Source organism: Coenobita brevimanus, chromosome 24 (assembly GCF_032717465.1).
Source record: "Coenobita brevimanus isolate Jiangsu-jjx chromosome 24, ASM3271746v2, whole genome shotgun sequence".
Lineage (NCBI taxonomy): Eukaryota > Metazoa > Arthropoda > Malacostraca > Decapoda > Coenobitidae > Coenobita > Coenobita brevimanus.
In genome coordinates this window covers 21,030,000-21,055,298 of record NC_136977.1, presented here as the reverse complement: position 1 = coordinate 21,055,298, position 25,299 = coordinate 21,030,000, and the positions used below count along the sequence as shown (strand labels likewise).

At 42.2% G+C, this 25,299-nt stretch overlaps 1 protein-coding gene across 1 annotated transcript; it reads right to left on the bottom strand.

The window, feature by feature from the left end:
- Positions 1-9,650: 9,650 nt before the first annotated feature.
- On the bottom strand, positions 9,651-14,787 carry LOC145393318 (uncharacterized). Its single transcript, XM_080267426.1, has 3 exons — positions 14,721-14,787; positions 12,507-12,528; positions 9,651-10,308 (listed from the first exon to the last, which is right to left on the bottom strand). The coding sequence occupies exons 1-3, from the start codon at positions 14,785-14,787 to the stop codon at positions 9,651-9,653; spliced, it is 747 nt and encodes a 248-aa protein (XP_080123552.1).
- Between the last annotated feature and the right edge of the window lie 10,512 nt (positions 14,788-25,299).

Sequence of the window (25,299 nt, the reverse complement as noted above, 5' to 3'; positions counted from 1 at the left end):
AGTCTATACACTGTGTGTGTGGGGTAGGGGATGAAAGGAGGAGGGGGTTGTTGGGTGTGGAGTAGGAGAGAAAAGCTGAGACTGGGAGATTAAGAAAAGGAGCGAATAACGGGATAGAAGGGAAGGGTCGAAGGAAGATGGAAATGGTAACTGGGAAGGGACAAACAGAACAGAGGAATGAAATGGAGGTTAACATGACAAGCGGAAGGTGAGGTGGGAAGAGAAATAGAAGAGATTGAACGATTAGGGAAATATAGGACTGGCTGACCTCCCCATGCCCACCGATCACTCCAGCCAAAACCAGCAGGCAAAAACAAGAAAGATTACCACACATTAAAAGAAAAAAAAAGGAAAACTGTCATGGAAACTAATGAAAGGCATAGGTAAAAAAAAAAAAAATCAAACATTATCCTGGGAGAAGTAAAGGAAAACCAAGAGGATGGAGGGAGAGGGGTAGAGAGAGAGGGAGGGGGCAGAGAGAAGGGGGAGGATAATAGCGAGAGGGGGGGATAGGGAGGAATGGGCAGAGAGATTGACTGAGAGGAGAGGAGGATGAACAAGGAGGAGGGGGAGAGAAAGAGGAAGGGAGGGGAGGGGAGGGTGGGTGATGGTAAATGGAGGATGTACGCGCGGGGAGCGAAAGTGTATTATATAAAGAAAAAAAAAATACTGAATGGAGGGGATCATGCGAGAAAAGAAAAAGAAAAGAGATGGTTTAACGAGGCTAGGATGAGAGAGAGAGAGAGAGAGAGAGAGAGAGAGAGAGAGAGAGAGAGAGCAGTGATGATGGCAAAATAAAATAAAGGGCGGCAGCAAATGAGAGAACAGGCTGAGAAGATTTGAGAGAGGATGCCGAAAAGTTAGAGATAATAGAGAGAAAAAAAGCGAGTGAATGTCTGTGTGGCTGAAATAAACAGAGAGCAGCAATAATGAAGAGAAAACAGATAGCGATGATTAGGAAGAGAGGATGACCAGGAGCTTTCTTAGGTGTGAGGGAGAGAGAGAGAGAGAGAGAGAGAGAGAGAGAGAGAAGTGAGGGGGGGTGATAAAATTAGATGATATAGTAAAAATAATGAGAAGACAAAGAAGAAGAGAGGAGGACGTGTTGATGGTGTGACGGCAGGATCAGTCAGGCTATCAGAATAACTTAGAGAGCATCAACAAAACCAGGAAAAAAAGTGTTGAAAAGAGGGGTTTACGAAAAAATGTATGGGGAAGAAAGTGAGAGATGGAGAGAGAGGAAGAGAAAAAGGGAGAGTGAAAATCAGTGAAAAGGGGCGATCCGAATAATATAAGGAAAAAGAAGGATGAATAAATATAAAACTGCCCGAATGATTACAAACAGGGGAGGAGAAATGTAGATAAAACTGAAAAGATGACAGAGAGAGAGAGAGAGAGAGAGAGAGTCTGTTTCATGCGTTTACCTGACGTAACTACAGAGCAACAGCAAATGAGAGGATAACAGACCGAGAAAATTAGATAAGAAAATGACAAGAAGCTTAGGTAGGTGTGGATGAGTGTTTGTTAGTTGGTGACATCAGGTCACAATGGGCTATTACCCTGAGATGGACGGGTCATTCAGGGTTATCTGCCATCAGGTGGGAGGAATTAGACCTGATCTGAGGCGCCTGATTGTTTCAATTAAGTTGCGTTAGATGGGTGCGGCTTGGGGCTGACAAAAAACAGCAACTGATGTCGCTGACGTTCCTCTCAGTAGGTGCTAAGCTGGAATATTACAAACGTACATCATCAACACGCACGCACGCACGCATGCACACGCACAAGCACACGCACATGCACGCACGCGCACGCACGCACACGCGCACAAGCACATGGACGCACGCGCACGCACGCACACGCACACAAGCACACACGCGCACACACACACACACACACACACACACACACACACACACACACACACACACAAGTCTTCTACATATTGCTATAAAATGTGCTAAGGTATCTATCACACCGGCGTCGGTAGATCAGATTTACATGACGCAGCTTTTCCTCCCAAGAAGTGGTATAATTCTAAAAACTCAGTATCACTATCAAAAGTGCGGGGACGGGGTTGAAGGCGGTCGAGAGAAGAGAGAGTGAATATGAAAGCCTCGGACTCCAGGTAGAACACCCAGTGGAAGTTTCCCTAATAGAAACGCCCTTCATGTCTCTCCCTGTGAAGCTGGTCGCTGTTGAAGTCTTCAATTTTGACGGTTTATTCTTTTCAGGCAGAAAAAAAAGAAAAGAAAAAAAAAGAGAAAGACTGGAAGCCTGCAAAAGTTGAACTTTCAAAGTAGAGTCGAGATTACTGAAAATTCTACGCTTAAAAGACCGGAGGTCATTAGCAAAGGCACACTGAGGAGTTCCATAGACGACCAACTGAGTAATGAAGGAGTGACGCGTTGGGATAACTCCTGCATTAGACAGACGGGCAGAAGAAGAGTGACAATGTGTAGCTTGACAGGTGATGCATGACCTTAATGATATCGCAGTTTCCTTCCTGTGTGCTGCATGACCGCCTTACTGATATCACAGTTTCTTTCATGAGCAGAATCGAAGAACAAATGCTGCTAGATTTTCTGACGAAGACTTGAAAGTGGTGTGCATTGAAAGATCTGATCACAGGCCATTGTACTGACCCTCACTGCCAAATACAGTTCAGTAATAAGACATCGTTGTTAACAAAAGTTTCTCTTTGTCGTCTATTTTAAGCAGTTGAGCGATGTAACAACTAGTATTAAACGAGACTCTCACTTGTCTATTACAAAAACGGAATGGGCAGAGTTGTACGCAAGTCCCTAGTTTCTGAAGACAATTTCTGTAGAACCTGATGAACAAGGAATGTGTTATTTTCTCTTTATCCTCCTTGCCTGCACTATAATTTGGGATGCATGCCAATCGAGTCTAACAAACACATATACACTGACCAAAATAATGTGGGGACTTGTCTACACCTCTGCGCACAAAGTTTTACTATAATACAGTCTTCAGAGTCGGATGGGTGAAATCAATCAAATATCAACCACTATTTTTTGGATTTCTTGTTGCAAAAGACTGGCTAAACGTTAAAGTACACCTTCTTATAGACTAAACCTCTTTTCTTCTGAGACCAGGTACATCAAAATCGTGCGGTTATTTACTGAGATACATAAAAACCACAGAGGACAAACTTTAACAGATTATCTCAACACGTTTCTGTTCTGACTACGATGAGCCACATTAAGATCTTGCATTCAGGAACTATGAAGAAAATTTGGCAGTGGATAAAGGTGACTTCGTATTATATTAACCATTACTTGTTCCATTTCTCTCCTCAAAGCTGATAACTGGCTGGTCAAATGCTGAAATCTGCTCCAGCCAGGTAAAGGGAAACAGCTCAGAATCGTGTGTTTAGTTATAGAGATACGGAAAATGCACAGCCCAAACTTTAACCTCAGTGATCTCAACATTCATGTCTGGATGAGTCTCCATTCTTAATACGAGATATTTTGCATTCAGACACTGCAGACTGCATTCAGACTTTGCAGTCAGACTAATCCAGACTGCATTTTGATTTTGCATTTAGACGTCGGATAGATTTACACAGACTTTGCATACAGACTTTACATTCAAACCTTGTATTGGGTTTTGCATACAGACTTTAGGTAGACATTATGCGGACATTGCAGACAGACTTTGCATTTAGTCTGCTTGCATTCAGACTGTCAGAAACTGCAGAAAATGTGGCAGAAATCTGGATAAGGATGACCTCATTTTTTTTTTATCACGCATTGTTCTCAGCTGTTATTCTGTTCAAAGCTGGTAACTGGCTGAGTAAACTAAATTCTACCAATGCAAAAGGAAAACAGCTCACGTTAGTATCACCAGCCATCTGACGATATGAGATCAGGGGGTCAATTCATACACTGTCTTGACCTTGAGTTGTGTGTAAAATCGCTTGTTTATGCCATTCACTTAAACACTTACCAAACACTTCACAATCAATACGGAGTGAATGGTACCGTGAGAAGTACAAGTATGCAAAAATTATTCAAGATAATATTAATACTACAATGAAGACTTGTTTATCGGGAAAAATATGATTCAAGATTCCTTATCAATACGACCGATGACTCCTGACCTCCCGCCTTATCAGCTCGTTAGTCAGAGGCGGGTATCAGGCCAGATCACATCCCATGCCACGCTTCTGAAGCAAGTGACCCACTGTTGATAGCACAGGTGGGCTCGTTCAATAAAGCTATATCAGACTAATATGGGTCAATGAGATAGAAAGTAATAATGATTATAAAGGATACGTTGAACCTGTGCACACACATACTCTCTCTCTCTCTCTCTCTCTCTCTCTCTCTCTCTCTCTCTCTCTCTCTCTCCCTCTCTCTCTCTCTCTCTCTCTCTCTCTCTCTCTCTCTCTCTCTCTCTCTCTCTCTCTCTCTCTCTCTCTCTCTCTCCCCTCTCTCTCTCTCTCTCTCTCTCTCTCTCTCTCTCTCTCTCTCTCTCTCTCTCTCTCTCTCTCTCTCTTTCCAATAATAATGATGATGATGATGATAATAATAATAATAATAATAATAATAATAATAATAATAATAAAAAAAATAATAATAATAAAATAACAATAATAATAATAATAATAATAATAATAACAATAATAATAATAATATTATTATTATTATTTATTATTATTATTATTATTATTATTATTAATAAATACTACTAATAATAGGATAACAATAACAATAATAATAATAATGATAATAATAATAATAATAATAATAAACCATTTCCCCTTCCTTACAAGTACTATGCACCGACTGCCCTCAACCCATGTTGTATTTCCGAATTATATTGAGCTCAGCCCCTACACTTTTTTCTCCCCCTCAGATTCACTTCCGCACCATCTAATTCTTCCCCCCTCCCCCTTCATCCTTCACACTTGGCCGGAAACTCCATAGCCTTTAATCTTTCTCAGGTCACTCAAGCTTGCATTTGGTGAACATCGTGACCTCACATGCTGACCTCGTAAATACCAATTAAGTTTTCCACAATCTAGCACTCATCAAGGAGAGGGAAGAACATAAGATTGACAAGAGGAAATGTAAAGACAATAGACACATTCAACTCTTTATTACCAACAAAATGACACAAACAAAAGGGGCACAGAGGAAAGTTAAATTAAACCATGTCGACTCAGATGCAAGTCGAGTTGAAGTATGATAAACATCGAGACTAAAAGTACGGGAAGGAATTATTTCGTCTTTATTTTTCTCAAACGACGGCTGACGACTTATTGCATGCAGACACTGCACATTGCATACAGAGCCAGTCGATTTTATTCGCCAAAGAAAATCCCTCCGTCGTCCAAAGGCAGATATCGAATTAGTTTTTAAAAATAACAGACGGAGGAGCATTGAAGGACCACTTACAAAAATAAACCAGTAAGGAAATGATACAAGAGATCTTAGAAATGAAAATATGGCTCTTTGAATGCCAAGAAAATTCAGGAATAAGCTTATAATTAATCTCTAATATATGGGTGAATAAATTACAATAAATACTTTTGATAATAACATATTCTCCATACATCCATCACAACTAAACTATAAGAAGTATTAAACAGAGCTACAGATATCTTCAAGGACGTATATAAGAAGAGAAACAATACACAGACAAAAAGGCTTCAAAAAGAAATCACACAGCCTATAATTTAAATAAAATGAAATGTAGATGTACAGTATTTTGAAGGATAATTGTGGAAGGGAATGGAGGCGTCACAGTATATTCTTTAGAGAGGTCCTTATTGAAACCAACTTTCCTTCTGTGACTTCTGCAGGAGATTCTTACCACCCCACGTATAAGAGTAAAATTCGATGAAACGACGATGATAAACAATGATGATGATGATGATGATGATGATGATGATGATGATGATGATAAAACAGAGAATCTACTGTACCAAAACTGAAGTTACACTCATAGAGGTAAACAATCCATAACATCAACTCTCCGAACAAAATGACATAACAGATGACGCATGACCAGGAGAGACGTAAATTCAATGAGATAACTGAAGCCCAAAGGAGAATGGCACATCGGCGGGACGGACGGTGGGAACAGTTTGGGGTTAGAGGTAAGTAAGAGGTAAGTTCAAAGGATAAGAGGGTGATCTAGATGAAAACAAATTTAATAATGAGCATACTCGATGAGATTGACGTGGAGGACAAACGAACTGATGATTTTCGAAGCAAGCAAGGGGAGTAACTGAGGCCATCAAGCTGAAATTAGCTGGTACGCTATGGAATGAGGGGAAATGGGTGAACATTTCCATGGCAATATCAAAGTGATGCAGAGAAAGTACACTACCTGACAACTAAAGGAGAGAACCTGTAGACGACGAAAAGGAACCAAAAACCACAGATACAAGGCAGAAAACACAGACGATAAACAAAAGAAACAAAATCAACAGAGACAGTCATAGGAAATGGATGTACAATCAAGTATGACAAGAGATGTGTTATGGGCGAAGAGAGGTGAATATAAAAGCAGGAATGATGAGATGAGGTGACCTAGGCAAAACAAACAAACAAACAAACAAACACGCTGGCACGCACGCACGCACGTACGCACGCACACACACACTCACACTCACACACTCACACTCACACACACACACACACACACACACACACACACACACACACACACACACACACACACATCCCCACCACACAACCTTACTTCTGGCAAGAAACATCAATCATCACTTGTGCGCAATTCCTCCCATTATGTTGATCATCACGTGTACCAAATCAACTCCATTTCACGTATCACGACCTCTGCATAAACGACCAGACAAGCCCTAATATATCCCTCAGTCTCGGCATTCTCACGTCCCTTCACCTTCATAAAACAACAAAACCAATGGACACTTCTACATTACCCACACAGAACAAATAGCACTGCAAAATACACACTCAGACCTTAACAGCCTCAAATAATGCATACCTTCTTACCTGTACTTTCACCGACGATGTATGTAAACCTTCAACTTACATAGTTATAACCACACAAATTAAATCAATACAACCACTGCCTCATCACAAATCCTACCATAAAACACCCCCTACACAAACACACACACACACACACACACACACAACCAATACATAAAACCATCTCTACACAACTGCCCCTACATAAATCCTACCATTATACCAATCCCCACTTAACCCTATACACAGCCTCTGCCATATCCAGTCCTACATACGAGTAACTACCGCTTCACAAATTAATCCTTCAAGGCTACACTGTAACTTCACATTTCTTTTAATTTTGTAGAGACACCTTATGGAGTCAGAGTTATGGGAGGCCTCTTACAGTGAGATGGCTGAACAATCACAACCACAACCACCATCTCTAAATAACCCAGGAACTACAACACCCAAGGCACAAATCTGGAAGTGTTAACAATATGGCACATAGAATATCATGACTAGACTTACTATTGACGTAGTTAACTATATTCCTTTTACTCTAGCCTGGCCTAAAACTGTCAACGTCCACCTTGAAAGCTGAGATGCCAAAACAGATTAACACTAGAACATGACGCTAATCACGAAGAAGTGCCAAAAAAATGATTTACAGTCATAGTATTGGCTTTTCCTACCACAAAGCCACGTGAAATAAACCGCAAAAGGACGAAAATCTGGGCCAGGTTATGGTGAAAAGACTTCTCGCGCGCACACACACACACACACACACACACACACACACACACACACACACACACACACACACACACACACACACACATAGATATCAGGCCAACGCAAACCCTCAGCTGACATAATTAATTGGGCAAACCATTTTCCTGTATAGGAACATGCTTCACATCACAAATACATTCTTATTATATATTCTAATTATATCTCAACAGCATAAAATTATATACTGATGGAAAACACTTACATAGGGACCAAATTCTCGTCAGCCTGGGAGGTTTTCTAGCATTATGTCCTTTACGATTTATTTAATATCTTATGTCTTTATTCTCGTGTATGCTATATTTATCAGTACTATATCAACACTAATTGCATAAATAAGGAATTACTGACGAACCAGATAAGGAAATAAACTTAAAGGTGCCAAGAAGCCTCCTTAACCTACGAGAATACGGGTGACACTGTAACCTACGACACCAGTGAATTTGTTAGGATTATTTTTACCCTTACTACAGTTAAAATATATTTAATACAGGAGCAATACTCATCTAATCCATATGTTACGCTACCAAAAATTATAATCTATGCTCTGCATAAACATTTACAGAAAGAAACAAGTATCACTAAAGCCAGCAGGAGAAATATACATGTTCAGCTGCTGTCATTAGTTCGTTGACACTGCCTCAATACCGTGTCAAAGCCTAATGAGATCTTGGATTAACTAACAATACTTAAACAAGATGGATGGGTTGTAATCTCTCCGTTATTTAGAAATTCCAGACGTGTAAAGGGATTATTGACCTCAACTGCACGTTCACTGAAGCAAACAGACCACATTAGCTAACCTCATGTTTCGTCATTTATTTTATCCTTGCTAACGCCAGACACGACTGTGCTCTGATTAATAAATATCTCATTATGAAGGGATTAGATCACTTTTATCGTCGTTAATGAGACAGGTTCTTCTTAACCAAAACAACCGCATTGTAATCATCGGAAAGAAAAGATTTAAGATATATCATTTTTTATAAATTGTAATACAGTATGATGTAAGTCAGTCTCCAATTTCTGAGAGTCAATTGTGAAGTCTGAGATGACAGTAAACTGTTTGACTTCACTACCTCGACGATAAATGCGCTCTATAAAGCGTCAGGTGGACTAAACAAATCTAATATCCAAAACATGCGTAAAGACTGCCAGAATATGGGGCTTGCATAAATCCTCCTTGTATCTCCGTTTTGAGCATATGGCCATACATTTAATTTCAGATATATAGCACAAGATTCCTACAAAAATAAACACCATGACATTAAGAAGGAGTCGCGTTCATAATAAAGGATATACATCAACCCGCTTTGTCTCATGTAAGGTCCACTACACGTGAGATGTGACACTATTTCTCTTATTGCCTGGTGGACTGATGAGCAGTGTACCAGGCAGTAACTGAAATCGTTCCGTATCTCATCAACAGTGGAGACTACAGTTGATTTGATTTGATTTGATTACTTTATTAGCCCGAAGGTACAGTGCCATGCAGCCATATGTGAGGTGAGTACAGGGGAACTACTTGATTTTTGCCAACAGTGAGCAGACACTACAGTTGATAATACGAGCAGTTGTGTATCCCTACTTATGAACGAGACTGTACACACAATTTCTTATTTCTGTTTCTGTATTCTAACTCATTACATTAGTGGGAAATTGAGTTAGAACGGTGATGTTGATGATGACGATAAGAAAAATAATGTATGGGCCAATAACACAGTTGAGAAAATGAACACTGTCAGGTACTGTACTCTTACTCCACTGTCTGTGTCACTACATCAGTCATGATACTTTTTCTGCACCTAACCACTGTCTGATAAGCAAACACGGTTCTAGTGTGCTTGTGCGTGTGTGTATATATGTGCGTGTGTAGTATGTAAGGGGATGTCAAGTGACGAGCGATTGTTGTTGCTGCTGCTGCTGCCATGGGATGTCCGGGTCACAGTTGATGAACAGCTTAACAGGGTCGGTGAGTGAGTCTGACGGGCCCTCAGAAAACGTATCTAGGTCGTTCAATGGTGTGGCCTCCCCGGCCCCGCATAGCAGCGTGAACAGGTCCGTGACCTGGGCCACCTGCTGCTGCTGTTGTTGTTGTTGTTGTTGCTGCTGCTGCTGCGGCTGCGGCTTACTGGGGACGCCATCAGCATCGACATGGGTGACTTCGAGTTTAGGGGGCTCGTGTTCCTCACCGAAGATGCTGGAGAGGACCCAGCCGCAGGTGTCCTGGAGGGAGTTGCCGTCCAGAATGTCCTGCAGGGACATGATATAGGCTGAGGCCAGCCTCAGGGTGGCGATCTTACTGATGTCGGTGGCCTCCCGGCGTTGGCACACCCACCAGGGTAGCACGCCACGCAGGCTCTCAAAGGCATTGTTGATCTGTCGCATGCGACATCTCTCGCGGGCGTTGGCAGTCTTCCTGCGGTACCTGGACAACGGGGGTGGACGCGGCTTATGATCCAAGGCATCCTGCAGGCTCCAGTCAGGGTCACACAAGTAACGCGACTTAATTGACCTGGGTCTCAGCTGGTACTTGACAGCACACACCCTTGGCCGCCTACAGCCCACGCCCACCCGACCCTGACCTTGGTGCTTGCTGTCCTGGTGATCCCTGTCCTGGTGTTTGCTGTCGTGAAGATGGCTTTGGTGATGCTTGTCGTCGTAGTGGTCGTTTTCGTGGAGTGTGGTGCCGTGGTGTTTGCTGTCGTAATGGCCGCTCTTCCTGTCATCACAAGTCGTCCCGCAGGTGTCACTTCGGTTGTTGTTACTGTCCACTGCATCACCAGCCAGCAAGTTGGTCGTACCTCCGTCTAGGCACTCCATCCGTGGCCTCTTTGACGGAATCATTGTTACGTTGCTGCTCCTTCACCAGCTTTTTCTTTTCGATATATCAGTACTGGTACTCACTATCTTTACATTTTTTATTTTTTCTGGTGTCTCACTTTAAACTCAACTGGTATCTCACTATTTTGAAACGTAATTGCTATCAGTACCTTCAAAATAAACAGCACTTTAGTTCATGGAGATATTTATTCTTTTTCTGCAATTTCTGTCCTCCATAAGAAATCTGCATCCCTGAGAGGGTCATGCTGGAGAAAATACGTGCATCACTTCCATGTGGCTACCCCATTCCTTGCACCGCAATAGTCTGATAAGGCACGGAGAAGTTTAATGGCCACGTGGCTAAGAGTTCAGAAGAGCTGGATTCAGTAAGTAAATATCCCATGTGCTCAGAGTCGAGAGAGAAATATAAGATTAGCCACGTGCGCTTTTATGAGACTAAAATTTAATACTAACTCAGTATTGTATGACTAAGAACGCAGAATTAAATGCTAGATACGCTCAATGTTCTGAGGTATATAACAGACAAATGCACCAAAAATTCAAAATTTATCCAAGAGCAGACGAGGTGAAAACAGAATCCAAGTGTGATGTGATCGGATGGAGGAGAAAAGCGTACACCCTCACGCAACCAGCTCTTCCTCCACACTGACCACCTACTACACCAGCCTCCCGCCTCACAGCTCCACCCCTCTCTCTTTCCAATGTGCCACTTCTTCACTTCTACCCTGACGAGCTGTTTCTCCCGGTACTTAAATATTCTACTTATGCCTTCTGCTTGATCATTTCCCAGTGGTTGTGGGGTCCTTTACTGTCTCTTCAGTTTTTCGATCTTATGTTGATTTTGTTGCACCGGTTGTAATGTTGCACAGGGTCGTATTCTCGTGGGCTGACGCTGGAAATTCAGTATCCCTTCCTTCCCAGTTTGATTCTAAATATGGCACAGTAATCGAGGTAGTTTCTTAACCTCTAGATCTCGGGTGAACTCTCAGTGGCGAGTAGCATCATCTAGTATGGCCGTACCCGCCTACAGTAATCATTCTCTTTTCTTATGGGTTAATTCTCGTCTGTCAGTTTTGCAAGTACTGTCCATTTTACCAAGATACAAGTAACTGCAAAAGATCATTCAAGTGCAATATTAAAGTTGAATTCATAATGAGGTGCTTGTAGGCCTCCCATGCCCGACGCTACATCCTGAAAGGGGCCATTCTTCATGGGCATCTGCCCTTCCTCTGCAGCGATCCACTTTATCCAACAGCACACCACACTCCCATACACTCTCATATATTCATGTAATCGCCCCTGTGTACTGGAAGCGAATCATAAATGTAGAGTCGGAGGCACAAGTTACACTTCCTCTACTTCACACTTCAGACATATCCGTCACTCTCCTAGATGACATTAATAAAAACTATCATCTATGGACAGAAAAACACCCCAAACCTCTCTCAGCTCAGGAATATTAGCCAGCCGAGGAAAGGTAGATGCCAAACTGAAATATTAAGGAAATTTTCATCCTTGGTTACATCACGCACTTTTTCTTACCATTTTCCCTCCTCTCTACAAGTATCACGAGCAGCAGATGCCATTCGTGAGCCAGATGTGACTCATGATAAGCGTCTCTGTGTCAAGGGTTGTTGTGGGTAAAGAGTAAAGTAAATACACTCCCACCAAAACACCCAGACAGACACAGAGACACAGAAACACGCGGGAGAAAGACACAGACACCCAAAAAGAAGCCCTGCCCCCTTCACCAAACCCCCCAGACAGTAAACCCAGTCACCATCTCAATACCTCGCTCCTCCATCCATCGTAGGACCAACTTCTCTGTCTTCATCCGTCCCCAGCACGTGTCAGCAAGTACAGCCAGTATAGATGACCTCGTGTCGGATATTACTTAAGTACCACATATCATCGCTATTACACTCTGTACACCCTGCTCTGATGTACTCGTTAATCGCCAAAATATTCATGAACATCGGTGTACATCGGAGTCCAGGTATAGTGTTGGTTTTGGTTAGATGATGCGCGCCTGTTGGATCGGGCTTGGAATCAGTGTTTTAATTTCTGGAGAGGGATGGCGGCTTTTGATTCAGTTTTTGTTACCTTCAGGCCATATGGTGTGTGTGTGTGTGTGTGTGTGTGTGTGTGTGTGTGTGTGTGTGTGTGTGTGTGTGTGTGTGTGTGAGTGTAAAATAGACTCTCTCGAACGGGAGGGGTTGGATAAAGCCAAGATCTAAAAGCCTTCATTAACCCCTCACTACCGAGTGCCTCGTAATCTGAAGGAAATTGTTTGTCAGTAGTAAGAATAACAAAGAATAATAATACATCTCATTGAAGGAAATAAACAGTAAAACGTCACCTTTTATTTTATACTTGTAGCATCCAGACGATTTTATTCATCTGAGCGGGTATGGGTATCAACTGAATAATATGTCTGTTAAATCGGTATGAATGAAAAATGAATTAAGATGATGCTTTTTTCCCCTATTGCTTTCTTACTACCACCAGGCGAGTTTACTGGGATTTTGAGAGTTCCCTATAAGTGAAGATGCAAATGAAGGCTATATCCAACCCCCCCCCCCCCAGTTAAAAAACAAAACAAAATCGAGCCAAAAAAAAATCGTCCGGACATACTCAAAAACTAGCATACCGAATGTCATAATCGGGATGAAGAGGTTAACGCATTCCATACATTTTACTTATCTCTTTTGCTTTATTCTCATCTCTAAGCAGTTCTGTTGTCTTCATATGATAATCTGTATGTTTTTTTCCCCCACTCTGTACATGTTGGCATCTCTGTGTTTTCTTGATGATTTTATGTTGTTGCATTTTGAATACTCTTTTCTCTGTTATACTTTATCATATTTCTCATTATATAGTAAATAAGACCGTCGTGCCCTCGCTTTCCTTCATATTATGCGTTCGGATAAAAGTGAAATGTTCGTGGCAAATAAATCAAACAATTCTTAGAAGTTTAGTGAGGCAAAAGACACAAGGAAAGGCATTGCAAAGGGAAGCATTGTCAGAGAGGATGTTAGATAATGAACCTTCCTCCTCTTACGACTTCTTTAATATTGTTGTCAGACCAAAAGACAGGAGAAATACTGTGTAAAGGAAAATACAGTTTTCTTATTTTCCTTTTTTAAAAATCAAATCTGTTTTCGTTACGACTCACCAGCAAAAAAAGAAAAAAAAACACGATCAATAGTAGGGTGTTAATAAATCACAATAAAATATGTAGAGGCAAAAGACAGACACAGAGCAGACAAATGTGCAGAGTGAAGAATATATATATCTTTTTAGTTAGGCAGATTTTCTTCCACTTCTGTTCGTCAGCATTAAGAATATAATCTGAACTAGGAAAATAATGTTAAAGATAAAAAAAGACTGCTTAGGAAAAAAAGGGGGGGCATTGTTTAAAAGACTTCCCTTTGTCAGATTTGTTCCCTTTATGACAAGCAAGATCAAGGAGCATGGTTCAAGAAGAAGAAGAAAAAAAAAAACTAAAGGATGCACAGAAAAAAAGAATCAGGTTATTATTTTCTTTCATCCAGTCTGCTCCCGCTAGTTAGGGGAGAGAGAGAGAGAGAGAGAGAGAGATCCCGGAATAAAACCAAAGAGTACGGGAAGAAACCTGATTAGCAGATGTGAAAAAGAATAAAGAAAGCATGAAGGAGGCCACATAATATTTAATTCTCCCATTGCGACTAAGCACCAGTGAGAGCAAAATATCGGAAGCGGAGAGCAGAAGACAGCCAAAAGACTCGAGAAAAAGATATACTGATACCGTAACAAGTAGAAAAATGGACTTAGAGGTGTTTACATTTTTTTCTAGTCTCCTTTTATGCTGACAAAAAAAAAAAAAAAAATAGATGGCCAACAAAAAAATAAAAAGCATGTAAAGAAAAGCTGTACGGAAGGAAAAAATATTTGCTTTTTCGTTAGATTTGCTTCCGGAGCCGCAAATGAAGTTTTTTTTTTTTTTCTTTTGCCTCATCCAATTTGCTCCCGCTAAGAGAAATCTGCGTAAATCATAATGTTTGACCATAATATTTTCCTATTGGTGACACCTGAAAAAAAGACACTGTATAGCGGAGAAATGTACAAACAGATTACTATTATTATTATTATTATTATTATTATTATTATTATTATTATTATTACAACTGATCAGTCTAAACATCCGAAATGCAGCTCGAGAAGCGGTAAAAAAAATAAGTATAGGCTTCCAAAGAAACACAGAAATGAAGAGTTTAAGAAAAAACTATAAATATACTTTTTTCCTTATCCAGTTTGCTGCCGCCACAAGCAGTAAACGTAAAGAAGAGGACGGAGAGGTGAAGGTAGATTGTAACGTCAAGAGATTACAGGTAAGGCAGGTACACCGTCAAGTAAGTCCATCATTAAAGGTGACTTGAGATTTTCAAACGCACTACCTATTCAGAAAAAAAAAAAAAAAAAGGAAAATGAAAAAAAAGAGAAAACCTAGAAGAAACTATGTACTTGAGTTGTGTGTGTGTGTGTATATATATATATATATATATATATATATATATATATATATATATATATATATATATATATATATATATATATATATAAGCTTACTGTATATGAAAGTTAGTCACAAAAAACACGAGCCGTAAATAAAGCGAGGAATTCAACTCTTGATCTGTAAAAAAAAAAAAAAAAAAAAGAAGAAGGAGGAAAAACTTGATTCACAAAAGAAAGCGAGAACCATGAACTTGATTCGACAAAAAAAAAAAAAAAAGCGAAGAATGTAAAATGTGATTCTCAATAGAAAAAGGAAAGTAAAAAAAAAAAAAAAAGGAAAAATTCTGAAACATGAAAAAACTAAACTAGTACAAACCGAGGACTTGAACCCAGTACGGAGAGAGAGAGAGAGAGAGAGAGAGAGAAACTGGCTAAATGTAACTATATGAATCGGAGAAGAGGTAGATTGTGATAGAGTAGGTGGACTAAGGTGTCTCCTTTCATACCTCAAAGAATTATATTAATCTAAATCATTCTCCAGAATTTAAATTTTATTCATGCTGTTTTCGGATGATTTTGGTCCGTAGTCTCGTCGCTTTAGGAGGCTCCCTAGCACCTTTCCCGTAGCGTTTTATATTTGGATATGGTTGGTTAGTATCCTTGTGTACGTTATCTATACGGAGGATGGCGATATTACAATGATCTATGTAACACGAAGAAGGAGAGTACGGGATAATAAACAAAATAAGTCACTTAAGAAAAAGTGTTAGGGAGCTACCATAACCGACAAATATAAGGTGCTTAGTTCAGCTTTGGAGAGACTTAAGCTTAGAGGAGTGATGTAAGGCTTCTCTTAATGTCACTTCAAGACACCCTCACGAAGCTGAGTAACCGTCTAACAAGAACTATATGAAAATAAAAAGATGTTCCCGGACAGACGATGTTAAGGATACGTAACATGTAACTCTCTTAGATTCCCTTACTAACTCTCACCTGAATAAAATCGTCTGTCTTGTGCTGGAAGAGAGTGCTTGAGAGGGCCAACGGGCAGGGTATTGACACTGAGGCTCCTGTAGGCTATATTACGCTCAGCTGAATAAAATCGTCTGGCGTAGGTTGGAGTAGATTACTAGGACTGTCCCCAACATGAGAGGGTTTAGACGGGTTAATATTAAGATTTCACCAAAATGTTTAGTAGGCTTGCTTTATAGTTTTTTTTTTTTAATCGGTCTGTTTTATCGGTCTGTTTTAATCGGCCTGTTTTTATCGGTTTATTCTAATCGTTTTGTTTTTATCGGTGGATTTTTATCGGTTTGTTTTTATATGACGGAAAGGGGCCGCTCTCACAACTTAGGATTCAAAGTGATGATTGCTTGAAACTCACTGGGCCTTAGTTATATACCAGAAACGAGTCTCCTTCGTTACTAGTCAAATCAAGAGCTGGAAGAAGTTAGGGATCTCCGTCAGGTGAGAGTGAAATGCTGTGTAATATTCACCAGACTTCGAGGGACGGGGCAGGTAATATCTAGGGAAGTTTGCTCCGGTTCTGCGTGTCGGCGGCTGACGAGGAATAAATCAAACTACAGGCTGTGGTTGCGGGGTCGTAAATCACCCCATAGCGGCGGTAATCGATATGGCTGTCGGGAAAATAAATTCGGATTCTCTCGGCTGATTTCTTTCGAACTGTTTATATTGTTTCGTAGTGTTTACATCGTTCTTGAAATCCCAGGACGATTGGATTTAGCGTAAGTTGGATTTTTCGAACTGGAGGGGTGAGATAAGGCCCACTTCCTCTAACTTTAAGACGGTTTCCTGTATCTCAAGGAACTGATTTGGAGGTTGAATTTAGCTACAAGATGTCCTCGGGCTGAAAGGGTTAATTGATGTGTTTATCGGGGAAACAAATTGGTGTTCTCTTGGCTTAGTTATCGTGAGGGTAAATCAGAATAATGTATAAAGTCCGCGTATTTAGGGTACAGGTAATGTTTGATGAACGAGCATCGAGGTGTACCCTTATTTTTATCAGCTTCATCAGTATCATCATCTTCACCTTCATCTTCATCCTCTTCATGTTCATTATCATCTTCTCTATCTTCGTGTTCATCTTCACCTTCTTCATGAACATCTACTTCATCTTATCTTTATCTTTGTCTTCATTTTCATATTTGTCTTCATCTGTACCGCCATTATCCTTATCGTCGCCGTGTCATCTCTCGCAGAAAAAAAAAAAAAAAAAATCTTATTGACATGAGGCTGCATGATTAGATAACAATATTCTGCCTTTTTTACATGATTACGGTTACAGTGTTGCTCGTTTCTGTTTCGTAGGATGTAAAATTATCCCATTAATAGTGAACAGATGGAAGGAAGAGTGGATGGGGATCAACACTCGCCCTTTTTTGTTTAAGTTTACGTCAAAGTTTACGACAAGTAGCAAATACGTGTCTGCGGGAAAATGAAAGAACTGAAATGAAGATAAATTGCAACACGCTAAAGGTACATTGAAAGATAAAGGGAATAGAGCGAATACTTTACTCATTACATAACACTCCTCATTAATATACAACACCAGTATTCACCTCCATAACCATTATCATATAAGACTGTATATCTATTTCTTCCACGACAATGTCAGTCATGGAGTTATATCTGTGTTACTTCTACACTCTTCGCATTAATTTATTAGAAGTGTGGCGTTGTGGTGGCTCGGAGGTAATGTTGGCCTTCCGATCTGCTTGTACCTCGAGTCTAGGGTTAAGCCGTGGCGGACATGTAAAGTGCATGCTGCTGTAGTCGGTTTGTTTTTCTTCTAAGGGAACTGAACCACTCCCACTGTCTTTATACTGACTTGTGATTGCATGAAGCGGGAATGAGTCTCCTTAGTTACTAGTCAAATCAACGCTCCAGTCTGACTTCAACTGGCCATCAGCCGAGGGGAAAGGGGCTAGAACAAACACGCTAATGTATGCATTTTTTAATACACATGCACAGTTGCACAGTGTCGGCTGATGCCGATGACATACACGAGTTGACATACAGTAAACATAGCCATTAACACTTCGACTTTCACGTACATCGGTTTTTCTACAGATATCCCTTTCCCATTCGTACTTCGCCAGTATAGGGAAGGGTTAATTCTGGTTTGTACTCTCTCTCTCTCTCTCTCTCTGAGGAAAAGACCTGGTTTCGCAGTGGATCTTGTACGGACTGTTATAGCTGACGGTTACAGATATCAGTGTGTCACTTTTTGCATCATCACTGTGTATGTCATATCATCACGCCTGTCATGATCTTTGTCTAGCCTCTTTGTAAACTGGAGTGGCCCGGTAGTGGACAGTAGAGGTGGTCAGGTGGAAGATGAACAGCGTGGAAGAAGACGATACGAGAGTCGCTCATTTTCGCCTCATGAACTTTCTGCTCAATCTCCTTGGCAGGTATGGTTACACTTGGCTATTTTATTAAGACCAACACCACGTGATCTTACCCCGCTGAGAGACATCCAGTGTTTATTCTACTGTACATTCATGCAGAAATATTAAGCTTAATCCCGGGAGAACGTTTCGTCAGTTTAGCGTTTTGAGTATGAATATTGTTGACTAAAGCCCCAGACACACTGCAGGTACGACTTGTCGCAAACAAAAAATCGCGAAACCAGTCCCCGACCACGGAGGTCTCCGAGCAGTCGTGCCACCGATCGGCTAACGGTGGTCGTCCAGTGTCTGTCCAGCGTCTGTCCAGTGGGCGGCTGAACGACGACCATGGCCAGGTACACACAGGTCAAGACACCAACGGGTGGCCGGCCGGTCGTCGGCAGGCCGCCAACAAACGGCGGCCAGTCCGTGTCCTGTCGCAGTTTAGACTGCGACCACTAGACCGACACTGGCCGCGGATTGACCGGCGGCTGGTCTCGGTCCAGCCCACCACCTGTCGCTCGACCAATCACTGGCTGGACGGCGGCCGGGACTTCAACCACCACCCCAGACAGGAGGCTTGTGTACGGCGGCACCCACAGTCCAGTCGTCGCCTTGACGGAGTGCAGACGGCCACTGCACAGAGCGGGCGGTGACCGACCTCCGTCCGGATGACAACCACCGCTTAAAAATCAGGTGTCGCCGACCAGTCGCAGTCCGTAAGCCGGCCAGACGCATTCCAGCCACCCACAGGGCTGCTTCCGTGCCACGACATCGGTGGTCGCGGGGAGGTTTTTCGTGCAGCACGAAAAGCCTCGCGACGATTTTTTGGTCGCCATGGTGGCCTGCGGCTAGACCGTAACATATGAGGAAAGGTCGTAAACCTCACCAAAACCACCAATGACTTGCAGGTCGCGGGTGGTTTGCGATAAGTCGTACCTGCAGTGTGACTGAGGCCTTAGGTGTCCATCTACCTTTTGTTGGGTGCTGGATAAAATGAGCAGGCCTTCCTAAAGTAACTTCTAGAGGACTGTGGTAACTTGGATGATGCAGTGGTCTGGTGTCTGAAGGGTCCAAGAGCTTAAATTAGGAGATGAGCACCGCCGATATACATCTCATGGAATCTGCCGTCTTCATTTCCGTTTCATTTCTAACATGTCTGATAATTCTGAAGTTCCCCCGTGACGCTTGTGTCCATTTCCTAATTATTCATTCATAGCTCGTTTGATCCGGTAGCCCGACGTAAGAATGTAAGAAAAAAAAAAAATTCGTTTATCTTGTCTTGTTTCACTGCTAATATTCTGCAGTTCCCCTCTCATTTTTTTGCATCATTCATTTACAGATTGTATGATGCACTTCGCTGATAAATAAACAATGAAAAAGAAAAAGAAAAAACAGAGAAAGAATTCGTAACGTCTGTTTTCTTTTGCTCTGTTATTTTTCTTTTTCTGTGGCCCTCAGTCTGGTATGATTATTTTCTTTAGTTGCCTCTATTTATTCTTCCTATCTCAGCCCTTTACTATGCTTTTCTTTATCCATTTTATTTTCTCATGTCTCTGTTATTCTCTCTTTGTGATCTTCCTTATTTAAAATGTTTTGTTGTTGCCAGATATTTTGTTCTTTCTCTGTGATCCTCCATTTTTAAATCTCTCTTCCTGTGTGATCCTTCATCTTTAATTCTCCTTTTCTTTACGAGCCTCCATCTTTAATTTTCTCTCTCCGTGTGATCCTTCATCTTTAATTTTCTTTTTCTCTGTGAGCCTCCATCTCCAATTCTCCCTTTGTGGTCCACCATCTTTCACATCTTATCTTGTTGCCTTTGTTAATGTCCTCTTTCTCTCTGTCACGGGGTTTTTAAAATAGCTCGGTAATTTTGAAATAAATGGTTAAATGTTATTTAAATTGATAATAATATTCAATAATATTGAAGAGCAGAGACAATGGTTGTCTTGCTACATCAAGCAACGATTACTTTACGTTGGCTTAGCACGATTCTCTGAAAACGAGAATTTATAAACTTTCTCAACAGTACACAGCAGAGACTAATTACTCACAATTGCTGAACTACTGTACTGTTAGCCTCTGGAGAAAGTTACATCACCCCTGACAATAAATAACTAATACTAATAATAATAACATCAGGTTCTTGCTGATGCATTAACTCCTGGCACAACGGATTTTAAGTTAATACAAGACTGGTCTAAGTACCAGTTATGAATAGTAAAACGTTTATGCAAGCTAGGAGCTATATGGAAAATAAGCTTAATTATGGAGAAATGAAACAAGATTTACTCTACATTAAGCTCAAGAAATAGAACTGTTAAATTTATTAATTACAAAAATAAATTTAACATTACATTTCAAATCAAATCAATCTCCCCCCCCCCCCCCCGCTCACTCACACAGAAGCTAAATACTTACGCCTAGGAAAAACACCTTAACTAAGCTCTTAAAACTACAAAATACACAAAGGAAATACCAGTCGATGAATACTATGTATCACCCAAAGCTGGAGAACTAAAGGTGGGAGCTTGGAGAAACTGTAAGTGGAGTTTGGGTACTAGCTGACCTCTCGCACTGCTGCACAGGTCCTGTCTCCGTCACAGCAAACACTAAACTGAATTCAAATAATGCATAGGCAGGACGACAAGCCACCAGAAGAAGGCGTGGCTAACGGTTGAGGAGCAGGGGCGAACGATAAAGAAACAATAGTATCGCTCAGTAGCGCACTTAGTGGCGTGCATTAAATCGGTCACTTTTGAAAGTGACGAATGATTTGGAAAGTATACCCCGAAATGGAGAGAGAAACGGTTAACTGAGCGATACACAGTGAGTTTTCCACTAATAGTTCGTGGCTTCTCACAAAAAGGAAATGTCGCGAATTGATTCGTGACATTACGCCCCATGAAAATTAAATCTTTCTTCCTTCAGAAGAAAGATTTCAATATACATATATATAAATCCTAACTCAGTCACACAAGATTCACACTGTGGTGTGTGTGTGCTATCCTGCTACAGGAGAAAATCGCAGTCGCCAGTGAGCGAAAAAACCTCGTATTTACGTTAATAGAAGCAAGCTTGAGGGAAAAACTCCGTGACGACGGTGAAAATCCTGTACTCAGGTCAAACTGAGCGAAAATTCGCTACATTTACACTGACAACTAATTGTTGTGTAGCGTGGTGTATGTAATACACGGTGTAGGTGTGACAGTTGTAGTGTAACTGTACCTACGTGTAAAATGACACAATAAATAATATGGCGACGACGAAGGCAGAGGAGAAGAGGCAGCAGCGTGCGGCAGATGATCAGCTGGTCCGCACAGCAAAACTGCTACACCCATTGCTGAACCTGCAAAACCAATTGAGGTGGAGCATCAAAAGTGTCAATGGGACAAAATTCTTATTATGTTACAATTACTCTCTCTGGCTAGCAGTCAGTACATGCTATGAAAAGTACACTCGAGGTCGCCATTAATCTTAGCACACGATTATGGTCGGCAAGTTGAGAATCCCTGTGCAAACTTGGGTCTTCCATAGCCTCAAGTCGCCTCTGCAGAGTTCTCACTTCCCCCTTAACCTACAATACTTATATTAGTATTGGGAAGCTGAGAATCCTTGTGCAAACTTGGGTCTTCCATAGCCTCAAGTCGCCTCTGCGAAATTCTCACTTCCCCCTTAACCTACAGTACAATACTTATATTAGTACCGGGAAGCTGAGAATCCTTATGCAAACTTGGGTCTTCCATAGCCTCAAGTCGCCACTGCGGAGTTCTCTCTCTCGAACTTCCCCCTTAACCTACAGTACTTCTATTAGTACCGGGAAGCTGAGAATCCTTATGCAAACTTGGGTCTTCCATAGCCTCAAGTCGCCACTGCGGAGTTCTCTCTCGAACTTCCCCCTTAACCTACAGTACTTCTATTAGTACCGGGAAGCTGAGAATCCTTATGCAAACTTGGGTCTTCCATAGCCTCAAGTCGCCTCTGCGGAGTTCTCTCTCGAACTTCCCCCTTAACCTACAATACTTATATTAGTATCGGAGAGCTGAGAATCCTTATGCAAACTTGGGTCTTCCATAGCCTCAAGTCGCCACTGCGGAGTTCTCTCTCGAACTTCCCCCTTAACCTACAGTACTTTTATTAGTACCGGGAAGCTGAGAATCCTTGTGCAAACTTGGGTCTTCCATAGCCTCAAGTCGCCTCTGCGGAATTCTCACTTCCCCCTTAACCTACAGTACAATACTTATATTAGTACCGGGAAGCTGAGAATCCTTATGCAAACTTGGGTCTTCCATAGCCTCAAGTCGCCACTGCGGAGTTCTCTCTCGAACTTCCCCCTTAACCTACAGTACTTCTATTAGTACCGGGAAGCTGAGAATCCTTATGCAAACTTGGGTCTTCCATAGCCTCAAGTCGCCACTGCGGAGTTCTCTCTCGAACTTCCCCCTTAACCTACAGTACTTCTATTAGTACCGGGAAGCTGAGAATCCTTATGCAAACTTGGGTCTTCCATAGCCTCAAGTCGCCTCTGCGGAGTTCTCTCTCGAACTTCCCCCTTAACCTACAATACTTATATTAGTATCGGAGAGCTGAGAATCCTTATGCAAACTTGGGTCTTCCATAGCCTCAAGTCGCCACTGCGGAGTTCTCTCTCGAACTTCCCCCTTAACCTACAGTACTTTTATTAGTACCGGGAAGCTGAGAATCCTTATGCAAACTTGGGTCTTCCATAGCCTCAAGTCGCCACTGCGGAGTTCTCTCTCGAACTTCCCCCTTAACCTACAGTACTTCTATTAGTACCGGGAAGCTGAGAATCCTTATGCAAACTTGGGTCTTCCATAGCCTCAAGTCGCCTCTCAACTTCCCCCTTAACTTACGGTACATATATTAGTACCGGGAAGCTGAGAATCCTTATGCAAACTTGGGTCTTCCATAGCCTCAAGTCGCCTCTCAACTTCCCCCTTAACTTAAGGTACATAATATGCATGTACAGGCCCTGGACATACTGTGTCCTGTGGGGCCAATGGGCGAGACATCAGGTCTGCACCCACTTCACCACTACCCTGTCTCTCAACTGACTCAGAGATTACAGGTGTGGTTATGAATGGCACAGGAAGGGCATGTCCCTGATCAGTGGTGATACTTTGGCACACACTACAGGAACGGACAAAACTATCTATGTCCCGTCCCATCCCTGGCCAGAAAAAGTCAGCTCGGATACGGCCCTGGGTCTTCCTTTTGCCCATGTGACCTCCTGAGGCTGAACAATGACCCCATTGTAACACTGCTGGGCGGTACTTGGCGGGAACGACAAACTGCAGTCGAACCTCGCCCTCGGGTGTTCGTGACTCACGGTAGAGCCGTCCTTGTTTGCGAAGGAACTTGGCTCGACCTCCCCGTGAATACTTAATCACTCGACCCTTTTGTTTATTCCGCACGGCAGCAAGTGTCGGGTCAGAATGTTGTTCTTGTACAACAAGTTGACTACACATCAGATCTTGCGGCGATTCAATGATCACTGGGGTGACACAATCTGGAGCCTCAGTCATGGCTCGTGTCACCGCAGCAGCCGAAGTCTGAGTAGCGCCATTGGAGCAACTATCCTTGACTCCATTAATATTGCCTACTATTAAGTCAAATAGAGGCTCTGGCATGACAACTGCAAGTGTCATACCAGTATAAAATGGAGATGCCACCTGGATACATGCCTCAGGGAACAATCTCACTGATCCATCAATAAGCTTTGCATGGATCTGTCGACCTGTATACTGCTCAGGCCGAACTAAACTCTGCTTAACAGAGCAACCTGAGGAACCATTGTCTCTCAGGACCTTCACAGGAATGCCTCCCACAAACCCTGGCTGAACAAGGAAGGTACTGTCGCCTGTGGGAGGGCCTGTGGAGGAAGCAGCTAGCCACTCATGAGGCTGCTGAATTGATGCGGCAAACATTGTGCCTTGAGAGTTATATACTTGAGGGTTTGCACTCACTGCATGGGAAGATGGAACATTGGCCATCTGTGGAGGGGGGTTCACTGTCACTGTGGGACTAGTGAACTGTGGGGAAGTACCCACACTGGTAGGGACGTGACCACCGTGCTGCTGCTGAGGAATGAAGGCTGCATTCGCTTCCTGTCTCTTCTGAGCTGGTGGTGAAAAAGTTTGTCCCGACGGTCGGTTGCGTGGCTGATACTGTTGCTGGTTAGGGTACTTGTTGTACCTCTTCCACTCAGGTTTCTGAGTGTTTTGCCCCTGGTCCTTCCACGGCGGTTTTGGACCTTGGCCATTATTCTGAGAATGGCCTTGGTGCTGGGATTCAGTCTGAGACGGCTTCCCAGACTTATCAGGTTTTCTGTTCCAGGTGTTTTGCTTACGAGCTTGATACCCGTATGCAGTAAAGAATGCGTCAGCCTTCTCTGCCATTTGGCTGGCATCTTTCACCTGGCAGATCTTAAGCTGTGCTATGAGCTCAGCAGGCCACGACCTCTCTAGCTGTGTACGCAGCATAAGGTCAATTATCCCCTCACGCATGGAAGGAGTTTCATCTTTCTCCATCCACTCATTTAAGTAAGCTGTGAGACGATCAAGGAACTGAACAGCTGTCTCCTTGTCTTGGAGACGAGCTCGCATGAACTGAACTTTGGCGTCGTCTACTGTGAGACCATACGCCTTAATGAGTGCAGCTTTCATCATCTCATATGTGAGATTGTCTCCACGAATTCTGTGGAGAATATCGAGGAGCAGGGCCCTCAAATGAGGCTAAGAAACTGAAGCCGCTTAGCTGCCTCATCCAGT

Excerpts from the sequence above, each read along its gene's own strand:
- LOC145393318 (XM_080267426.1), bottom strand. The coding sequence starts at position 14,787 with ATGTTTAGACTGATCAGTTGTAATAATAATAATAATAATAATAATAAT. Across the intron at positions 12,529-14,720 it reads TAATAATAATAATAATAATA|AGTGTAATAGCGATGATATG; the intron begins GTAATCTGTTTG and ends CAGGGTGTACAG. Across the intron at positions 10,309-12,506 it reads TGTAATAGCGATGATATGTG|GGTGTGTGCTGTCAAGTACC; the intron begins GTACTTAAGTAA and ends TAGGCGGCCAAG.